The sequence below is a fragment of the Danio rerio genome, chromosome 3, assembly GCF_052040795.2.
Source record: "Danio rerio strain M-AB ecotype USA chromosome 3, GRCz13ab, whole genome shotgun sequence".
NCBI classification, from domain to species: Eukaryota; Metazoa; Chordata; class Actinopteri; order Cypriniformes; family Danionidae; genus Danio; species Danio rerio.
In genome coordinates, this window is record NC_141023.1 from 54,042,945 (window position 1) to 54,053,810 (window position 10,866).

Genomic DNA, 10,866 nt, shown 5'->3' on the forward strand with positions numbered 1-10,866 from the left:
ATTAGTTATGTAGTATCTGAACTCCCATTTGAATAAATAATAATAATAAAACACACCCTGCAGCTGCAGCCAAATCAGTGACGTCTTATGCTATAATGACATAATAAGAGCTGTAGTTCCAACCACACAGGTTTGCGATGATGTTCTCGATTTTCTTTTGTCTTTTTATTTATTTATTTATTTATTTATTTATTTATTTATTTATTTATTTATTTACTTACTTATTTATATATTGAAATATGGTTTCGGGACACTGCAAATTGGTGAACCATGTAACAACGGAACTGCGACCATGGTTAGTCAACGAGCTTGGGAAATGCACCCCAGAATGTTGTTCCCTGCGCCATCTGGTTGCCATTGTATGCAGCGCATCAATGTTAAAAAAAAAATCATTAAAAAAGCCACTGCAGGAGCTTGCATGGGCACGCATGACAAATCGAGTGGCAGTGCAGGAAAAAACGTGCATTAGTTCAGGCCAGATCTGTATGTCCACAGCTTGCTGGAAAGACCCCCGAGGACCATGAAAAAATTAGTGGATCTCAGTGGTTTATTTCTTTCATTCATTCATTTGCTTGTCGGCTAAGTGCCTTTATTAATCCGGGGTCGCCACAGCGGAACCGCCAACTTATCCAGCATGTTTTTACCCAGCGGATGCCCTTCCAGCCGCAACCCATCCCTGGAAAACATCCGCACACACACACACACACACACACACACATACACTACAGACAATTTAGCCAACCCAATTCACCTGTACTGCATGTCTTTGGACTGTGGGGGAAACCAGAACACCTGGTGGAAACCCACGCGAACGTGGGAGAACATGCAAACTCCACACAGAAATGCCAACTGAGTTGAAGTTCGACCCATTGACCTTTTTGCTGTGAGGCGACAACACTACCTACTGCACCACTGCGTCATCCGTGGTTCATTTAGTCCATGATAAAAGAAATCAATGAGTATGCAGTCCAGGAGAGTTGTGTCATTAGCAATAGCCAAAAAAAATTTATATAGTCCGAGGGAATTCATAACTTGCTTTGAACTGATTAGACGACCCACTGGATCCATTTTGAAGCAGTCTTCTGTAACGTGGGAGACACTAGGAGCAAACTTGCAGATCCAAATGTAGGTTTTAATGGAAAGTTCAGCAAAGCAATGGTCAAAACAGGGGTAAACAGGTGTATACAGGTAATCCAGAGTCATAGTCATAAACACAAGACAAACCAGGAAAAACGCGTAGTAGTGTTCATGGAATAAACAAGACTCAGCCCTGAATGAATGAACATGGAGTGTCTTTATAGTCCATGTAATAAGTGTAAGTGAGCAGCAGCTGTGTCTGTGCAAGTTTTCGGAGTATTGTCAGTTGTTATCAGTGTTGATGAGTGCAAGGGTTTCTGGGTGTTGAAGTCACAAAATTGTGCTTAAGCAATTAGAAAAAAAACTTTAGTACCTAAAGAATTTAAGAGGAAAACTTTTGTACTTTTTAAGCACTAATATGTACCCTTGAGGTATTAAAATGGACCTTTTAGGTACAAAGATTTTCAAAGGTACCACCCCAGTGACAGCTTGTGTACCTTTATTTCTGAGAGTGCAAAACAGCCTAGTATCCCGTCACCTTTGGCCTATACTAGACTAAAGCAGTGATTGGTTAGTGATCAGTTAAAAAAATTGTGTTTCCACATGGAGGAGCTTGTGTCTGCGACTTTGTGAATGTAGCATTTTGATTGATTGTGTTTGGAAAAGGAAAGCAAGTAGCTTACTGTTGAAATTTTGTTTTTTAGGTAAAGAGTAGTGTGTAGTGTTTTGAGAAAAGTGTTTAATGTGATTGAAAAGTTCAAGGATGAGAAATAGCATCTGGTTTTGAAAATTTGAGATGTAGTTTTGCATTTTGAGGTAGATGTTTTAGAAATCGTGTGACAAGAAAAGATTTTGTGTGTAAGCAGTTGGAAAAAACTGTAATGAACGTAAAAACATGTAAACGTGTTTGTTGCATAGATTTTGGCCCCAACAGCCTTCCATACTTGCAAGCTTTCAGAGCTGCTTCCAACTGAGCCAAGCCCAGTTTTATGAGCTGTTGTTCACTGTCAGCAAGAGGATTTCCCCTCGTGACACCAACAACAGGCACAATCACACCCCCTACAAGAAAAAGCTCTTGATAGGTTAACACGGTCCACTGAAGTTCAAATTTTCCAACTCGAGCCTGAAATGCGCAAGATGCTCAACTGACGCCAAGACATTCACGCAAATTGTAATGCATAATGTCTATATGCGTCTTTGCATTGACTTAACATGTAAACCACTCGTGCTCTATGCTTCACCCGCATCTGGTGTGAATGCACCATTAGAGTATTTGCTGTACCTGCTGTAGATTATGTCAGCGACAAAGATAATGAATATGGAGTTTAAAGGAGTCATCTTGAAAGAGTTTCGAGCACTCATCTTCAAGGAGTCATAATCTTGACATATTTACTGAAAAGGATAGTCACCAAAACAGCATAATTTCAAAGCCTAAAAGGGGCTGTTTCAAAGAGTTAAAAAAAACATTTTTGTAGGGTGTTTGAGCTGACAAAAGACTTATTTTACATCCTGTGAAAATAGGCATAATAGGTCCCTTTTAATTTAGTTATTTTTTTACACAACTGATACTAGGCTAAAATTAGGATAGAGTGGAAATCCCAGCTTAAATATTTGATTTGCATTTGCAATACACCTCGGGTTATGCTATGTTACTGTTTGCAACTGAACACTAGTAAGGATATCTTAAGGATTTATTGGGGTATGTCACATAAACTGCTCTCTGCAATAACCTCCTAGCATTCCATGTCATGCATGCAAGCGTATACTAATGCTGTCCACTTGGGGGAGCTACAGGTTAGAAATTGTGAGTGCTTTTATTACACCAGTGGTTATATTTTGAATTTCTACTTTTCCTGATCCACCCATTACAGGCCTTGGAGGTGTCTTTGAATTAGCTTCGAATCGGTTTTAAGATGGAGACATGCAATAGTGAAACACCGCCATGTATTAAACTCAGGGGCGGACTGGCCATCTGGCAATTCTGGCAAATGCCAGAAAGGCCGGACCATTTTTTTTAATGTGGGCCGGTCAGCTATTTTATTATTTATTTTTTTACATGTATTGTTTTTACCTGTAGGCAGCTTTTGATGATGGTAATAGTAAGAATAATAATAATAATAAATGTAAAGCATTGGCCCAATCTACAACGACCGGCTGGTTTCGAGATGGACCATCCTAATCAGAGGTTACGCGGAATGTAATCAAAATCTGGCAAGAATGTCAAACAAACAGTAAGTGCAACACAAGCTAATTGTCAGAGATGGACCATAAAAAAGGAAAGGCAGTGCCGAAAAGCTCAAAGAAAGCAAAAAATAAACAAAAAAAGCTCTAAAATCGGATATTGCCAGATGCATAAAATGAACTGAACTATTCTCAAAAGGGGGCAGCGCAGTGGCGCAGTGGGTAGCGCTGTCACCTCACCTTATAGGTGAATAGGGTATAGGCTTAACTGTCCGTAGTGCATGTATGTAAATGTATGTTTAGGGGTTTCCCAGTGATGGGTTGCAGCTTGGAGGGCATCCGCTGCGTAAAACATATACTAAATAAGTTAGCGGTTCATTCTGCTGTGGCGATCCCAGGTTAAAAAAGGGACAAAGCCAAAACGAAAATGAATGATTTAATATATAAATTTGTTATAAATGGGTTGTTTTTGTTCCAGTCACATACATTAAATGTGTAAATATCTAATACATATGATACTGCTTATTTTATTTTACTATCTGTACACCAATATAAGTAGTGAATGTTCGTGTCCATGGATGGAGCTGTGTCAGTGTAGTAATGTGGGCTGGTGTGGCTACAGTGCCAGGGCTGATTTAAAGTCCCAGTCCGCCTCTGATTAAACTACTGATGGACACACTTGGTCCAATATTAAACTTTTTACAAGATCGCTGGTTTCACTGTTTCACCATTTACTTTAAAAGAATAACATCGTTTATTTTAAAAGAATGACAGTTTTGTCTTGTTATTTTAGTTCTGATATATATAAACTTTCAGAAAGTTTTTAAACTCTTTTTTTTCCCTCACATTTTATTATCCTCTGGGCTTTGAGATGAGTCAAAGATAGTGTGCATGAATAGTCATCACCATGTGGCATCTGTTTTTCTCCTCCGCTGACCTTAATCTTGCTTAGTTTTTCAGACTATTCGTCGTTGTATTTCTAGTTGGACACCAAACGATACCCACCCCTTCAAAAACATTCACAGTAAAAATTGAAAATAGTAAAAATTGAGAAAAGGGAAAAAACTTTTTTTTTTTTTTTTTTTTAAACAAAACAGAAGACATAACATAAAGTGTTCACAGGTAAAATATGCATATAAAATGTTTTTGTGAAAACTGACAAAACATCCGGCATATCTATCTATAAAGTTCAGCAATGGTTAATATATATATATATATATATATATATATATATATATATATATATATATATATATATATATATATATATATATATATGTATATATATAAAGAATTCTGTAATTAGGTTATAAGAAAAACTTCAAGTCAACATCAACAAATTCCCTTTGAGAATACACTTTATTAAAAACAAGATATTGAAAATGATTATAACACACAATACAAAACAAACAAAAACAATTTATACTTTTCCTATACTGTATCTCTCCTACATGAGTATTTTTTTTTTAATCTGGGCCTTCATTGACACTTCATATTTACAAAAACAAAAATAAAAAAGCCATGTAGATGTGATAAAAATAGGCTCACCAGCCAAAGACACTAATTTTCATCATGCTCACTGTGTCGTTGCTGTATCGAACCTTCATGAATGGTCAACTTCTTTAATCACATTAGGTCTAAATATTTAGGCCTGGAGGAGACGGCCATTTAAGAGTCAGTTTTTCAGTTCTAATAAAATTCCAGAGGGCTGAACTCTCATTCTTTCTTCCTCAGGATGATGTAAATTAAGCCACTGATGAGCGTAAGAGGGAAGGCCAGCCAGGCCAAGACGAAAGCATATCCGTAAGTATCACTATCATTTTTCCACTGTGGACTCATCACCGTGTAGATGATGGCACCGCTCATCACAAACAGACCTTTGGGAGATAAAGGGACAAAATTAAGACACATAGGCTAATTAAGATGAACTAATATACAAAATGAAGAAATACTAACTTGCAAGGATCTGGAAAACGGCAGTGAAGAAGAAGCGACCTCCCTTTACGAGAGTGAAGAGCTGGCAGAGGAAGATGATGAAGGAAATCAGGCAGAAAATGGTGGCGAGGACCATCAGGGCCTGCACCGCTTGAAGCCAATCTGAAATTAATCAGAAATAAGCATAATTCTTTAATTTTGTTACATCTATGCTTTATTACTACTAATATAATTGCATAGAATGCTTGTAAAATTATTTAACATTGGTGTCTGTTTTTCCTTTAATAAAAATTAAACTTCCGAAACATTTAAGACATTGGTATACTAAAGTCATCTTACTCACCTGCATCACCATTTCCACTGCATTTATATCCTCCGTTAATTTGTGTGCAGTCGTACCAGAGGTCATAACTCGTATCTCCATGTGTTCTCCAAGCCTATTGAGTTTAAAAGAACAGCCTAGTGATTACCTCTACACACAAACCAATAAAAAAAATGTCAAATAGCAATGTCAAAGATGATACTCACGCTGGCACAAGTGGCAATGAAGAGAATGATAAGGCTTGTCAAATGCAAGACTATCGTTGCAAACAGAATGACCAGCATTTTGGGTTTCTTCTAAAAGAACAGAAAGAGTAAGTAATAAAAGTTAAAGCACATACCTGGCGGGTTTTGTGATGGACAATGTTTACTCTTGCAGTTCCTCATCTGGCCACAAGACCGCGCCTTTGTCAAAGGTATCTCAACCCAAACACTATCACTGCCGCCTGTTTTCTTATCTACATTTTAATTGAAAACATCTGTATTCTTGACACATTGCTTTGATAATAGCACTAATCCCGTTGCAATCTTTTAAGGCTTTTAAAATGTCTGTATTTAATCAAAACAAAAACACAATACTGCAACTAAATACACACATACAATCCAGTCACATCCCTTTTTTTTCTCGCGTGCCGCCTTTTTTCCGTCACGTCTCTTCAAAGTGTTTATCTGTTAGTTTATATGTTACAGGTTTTGCTATCTCGCTACAAATGCCTATTCTGAGAGAATATCAAGCATTTGACGACTAAAGTTATTGAGAAGTGTAAACTTGCCCATTTTTCTGAAGTAGTCAAAAAGAAAACACTCCCGAGCAGCGTTTATTTTCATCCAAACCAGTTATTGCAAAACTCCGCACGCCAACCGTGCCTTTAGAGAAGACGAAAGATGTGTTCACACAAAACTAAAGCTGGCAATGCAAAACTAATACTTAATGTTATAACTTATTTTAAAAATAATTTAAACCGTGTGAGGATGAAAATATACTTTGAATAACAAACTTGTGCAACTTGCCAAAGTATAGCCTTGGAATATACTACTAAACACAAATGTGGTTGAGAATCTCCTGAAATGGCATGCAAATGTTCATTCAAAAAGGACCAAAGTAAAAATAGAAAACTTCTATGGTTCTCCAACTTACAGGTAAGAGAGAGAGAAAGAGAAGAAAAATCCTTGAAATGCAAGAGAGCAGGAAGAAAACACAAGTCGCCTTTTCTATGGTATCCCACTATAGATTCTCAAAGCACGCGTCTCCGTATTCCAGATGTAGTACCACAGCAGTATTTGCTTTTTTTCTTCCTTTCTTTTTTTCAGAAACGTGAGAACACCGCCCTGAAGCGTCACTACGTCAAACTTTTCTCTTTTCCCTCCCATACTTTACTACTCCTCACTTTAAATGGTTTGCCCTTACAACAACAACAACAAGAAGAAAAAAGTATGTTTGTTTACATTGTGTATGTAATTGTTTATTTATTTATTAATTTATTAATATTTATTTACACTGTAAATTAATATTTATTTACACTGTATTGAGAAAGTATGCTTTCAGTTTGATTTTATGTTCAGCTTACTTATATATATGTGTGTGTGTGTGTGTGTGTGTGTGTGTATGTGTGTGTGTGTGACAACTTTATATATAAAAGAGATATAAAGAGAGTTATTTGCTCATTGACTCACTTATTGTTTAAAAAATAAAAAATAAATGTTACACACGTTTGCTATATGGAATAATAAAACTTTAAAGCTCAATAACTCAAAATTATTCAGAATGCAGATAGAACCTTATAATTCCAAGATGACAATATATATATATATATATATATATATATATATATATATATATATATATATATATATATATATATATATATATATATATATCAGTTGAAGTCAGTATTATTAGCGCCCTTTTATTTTTTCCCAATTTCTGTTTAAAGCACACTTCTAAGCATAATAGTTTTAAAAACCTATTTCTAATAACAGATTTATTTTATCTTTGTCATGAAGACAGTAAAAAATATTTTACTTGATATTTTTTCAAGACACTTCTATATAGCTTAAAGTGACAATTAAAGGCTTAACTAGGTTAATAAGGTGAACTAGGCAGGTTAGGGTAATTAGGCAAGTTATTGTATAATGATGGTTTGTTCTGTAGACTATCGAAAAAAAAATAGCTTAAAGGGGCTAATAATTATGTTCCAAAAATGTTTTTAAAAAAATTAATAACTGATTTTATTCTAGCTGCAATAAAACAAAAAAGACTTTCTCCAGAAGAAAGAATATTATCAGACATACTGTAAAAATGTCATTGCTCTGTTAAACATCATTTGGGAAATATTAAAAAAAAAAAAAAAAAAGGGGGGGGGCTAATAATTTTGACTTCAACTGTATATACTTTATACTTTATTATCAAAAATGATTAATAATAAAATAACTCAGAAGTGAATGTTTGAATTATAATATCAGAAAAGTAGTAATGTTCCCAAAGTTTTGATTTAGCATTTTTAAGAGCTCACTTAACTATTCTGTTACAGACTTACTGGGTTTGTAGTACTGTTAAGTGTAATGGAAAATCTTAAATACCTTAATAACATATTGTATCAAAATATGTAACTCAATAAATCAATAACTTTATTTGTTGTTTTAAATAACATTATTTAAATGTTATTTATTTTATTTATTTATTTATTTATTTTATTTAATATAAGTCATAAACATACATATTTAATTATTAAGTCATACACATACAGATACATTTTACTCATAGTAATTACAGTTACACTTGAAATATACTTACAACCTAAACATTTAACCTAAACTTCGAAAATATGTTGGTACCCTATGCAAACTAACCAATTACTACACATATAAGTCTGTCTATACAACACTCAGACTTACAGCAAGGCCAGCTTCATCCGCCATTTTGAATGCTCCCCTTCAGTGGCACACATGGATTACGTCCCAATGTGTGACTGTTTATGGTGTGTACTAGTGTGAGTAGGGCCCCACAGTATGCCCAGAATGTTGGCATGTGTCTGTATGCTCAAGCAGCTGGACTGAATAGCAAATAGAACCTATTAGGATCAGGATTGAAGTCAGGATTTTAACTTTTATAAAATGTTATTTGCGTGTCTCCATACAGATTCTTGAGTCGCTAAGCTCTGGATTTATATGCATGTTTTGGTGCTGTCTGCTTGACTCTGTTACGCCCTCATCAGGAGTCCCATGGCAGCAGCTGTGTTTGTAAATAGAGTGAGAGAGGCGTTCCTTGTGCCAGCCCAGTTTTTTTTTGGGTAGAGTGCAGAGTTGCCAAGTCCACTTATAATATAAAACTTTTGACTTCTTTTTTTGTTTAAGGGTTAATTCAAATGAAAGAAAAAAGATAACACTATAGATTTACTACCAGGTGGTTCTAAAGCTTTATGAGTTCCTTATTTTTCTATTGAACACAAAAAAGATGTCTTGTAGGTAAAGCAAAGACAAATAAACAACAAAAAAAAAAAAAATATGAAAGTCAACAGTTACCAGTTTTGAACATTTTTTAGTATATCACAAAGGGTTGTATTGAACAGACAAAATAAACTCAAACAGGTTTGGAACAAGTGGAGAGTGAGCAAATGATAGCACAGTTATTGGTAGATTTTTGGGTGTGTTTTTTTTTTTTTTTTTGCATTTGTAGTCAATTTTACTATTATTTTTTTACTCAAAAATAGCCCATTCAAGATGCAAATAGACATGGATTCCAATATTAGTTTTGATAAAAACACTATTATATATATTAATTGAAATATAGGCTATAATGTAAACGACACATATAGGACCTATTTATCTTTCCTTTACAAATATTATTGAGAATATTCCATATAAAATCACTTAGCTAAAACATATTCTAATCTTAAAGCTATGTATAAATCATATAAATCTTTAATGGTTGTAGGCCTAATTTACAGTTTATTAAGAAATTAAAAATCGTACTTAATTATTATATTATATCATTATTATCATTATTTATTATTATATATATTATATATATTATTATATATTATTTATTTATTTTTTCGGCTCTTAATAATTCGGGGTCGCCACAGCGGAATGAACCACCAACTTGTCCAGCATGTTTTTACGCAGTGGATGCCCTTCCAGCTGATACCCATCTCTGGGAAACATCTATACACACTCATTAACACACATACAATACGACAATTTAGCTTACCTAATTCATATATATAGACTGTAGCACCTGGAGGAAACCCACGTAAACACACGGAGAACATGCAAACTTCACACAGAAAACCCAACTCACCCGGCCGAGGTTCGAACCAGTGACCTTCTTGCTGTGAGGTGACAGCACTACCTACTGTGCCACTGTGTCACCCATTATTATTATCATTATTATTATCATTATTAAGTTTATTTATTTATTTATTTATTTATTAATTAATTAATTTATTTATTTTTAAGTCTACTTTTACAATTTGACACATTCAAAGTTAGATTTTCAAACCCCTGCAGAAATGTTCTAACCAACAGGCCCATGTCATATTCAGTACAGATACATGTCTTAATAAGTAACCTACTATTAATTAAAAACATTAACGTATGCTATATACTTTTTTTACAAGCTTTGGAAATAATAGGTCACCTATTATTATAATCATGAGCCACGGCTGTGTTTAAAATGGCATAAATGTTTCAAAGTGGACTACGAAGGGAACGCAATTGTCAATTTGAGGACCGCTAAAACTGAACTGTAAAAATACTTTGAAAGCAATTTACAGCTAAGAAAGTTGACCTTAATGTTTAAATGTTAGAACGTTCTTAATGAATAGGGCATATGGGGGATAACGGGGAACAGAACACAACCAGAAACTACGCATCTACTGTAACTACAGCTCTAGAGAGAGTGCTATCCTGCTCAAGAACTTGCCCTCTCCTGTGGGTTTTAATGAAATGGGCACCACAAATGTGTTGATACTTGCATGCCCCCATACTAAATGTAGCCCCAAATCATGATTTTTTCCTTCACCAAACTGGACTGATTTCTTTGAGCATCTTGGTTCCATGCGGGTTCCTATAGGTCTTCTGCAATATTTGTGATGAATGGAATTCAGTTTAACAGATGATTCATTTGAAAAAAATCTACCTTCTGCAACTTTTCCAAATAATCAACTAAGTCGAGTTATTATTTGTTGCTCTTATAACTGGGATCGATAACAAGACTTTTGTCAGGTAGTACAGTTACCACGCAAGTTTATTTTAGTTTTATTTGTCAGGTTTTTGTCCTTAGACAGCTTCAGTTTAATCTTATTTGATATTTGACAGTTGTAAGCTGTGAAATAGCTGAAATAATTCAGC

General features: G+C 34.7%; 1 protein-coding gene across 4 annotated transcripts; it reads right to left on the minus strand.

The window, feature by feature from the left end:
- Positions 1-4,598: 4,598 nt before the first annotated feature.
- On the minus strand, positions 4,599-8,734 carry pmp22a (peripheral myelin protein 22a). 4 transcript variants are annotated; one of them, NM_201311.1, is given in 6 exon segments: positions 4,599-5,135; positions 5,215-5,355; positions 5,537-5,630; positions 5,722-5,811; positions 6,288-6,381; positions 6,653-6,879. In NM_201311.1, coding segments are annotated over 4 exon segments (474 nt in total). In that variant the 5' UTR covers positions 5,800-5,811; positions 6,288-6,381; positions 6,653-6,879; the 3' UTR covers positions 4,599-4,974.
- Between the last annotated feature and the right edge of the window lie 2,132 nt (positions 8,735-10,866).

Excerpts from the sequence above, each read along its gene's own strand:
- pmp22a (XM_087242258.1), bottom strand. The coding sequence starts at position 8,433 with ATGGCGGATGAAGCTGGCCTTGCT. Across the intron at positions 5,812-8,409 it reads CGGATGAAGCTGGCCTTGCT|AAGAAACCCAAAATGCTGGT; the intron begins GTAAGTCTGAGT and ends CTGTTCTTTTAG. Across the intron at positions 5,631-5,721 it reads TCATTGCCACTTGTGCCAGC|GCTTGGAGAACACATGGAGA; the intron begins GTGAGTATCATC and ends TAAACTCAATAG.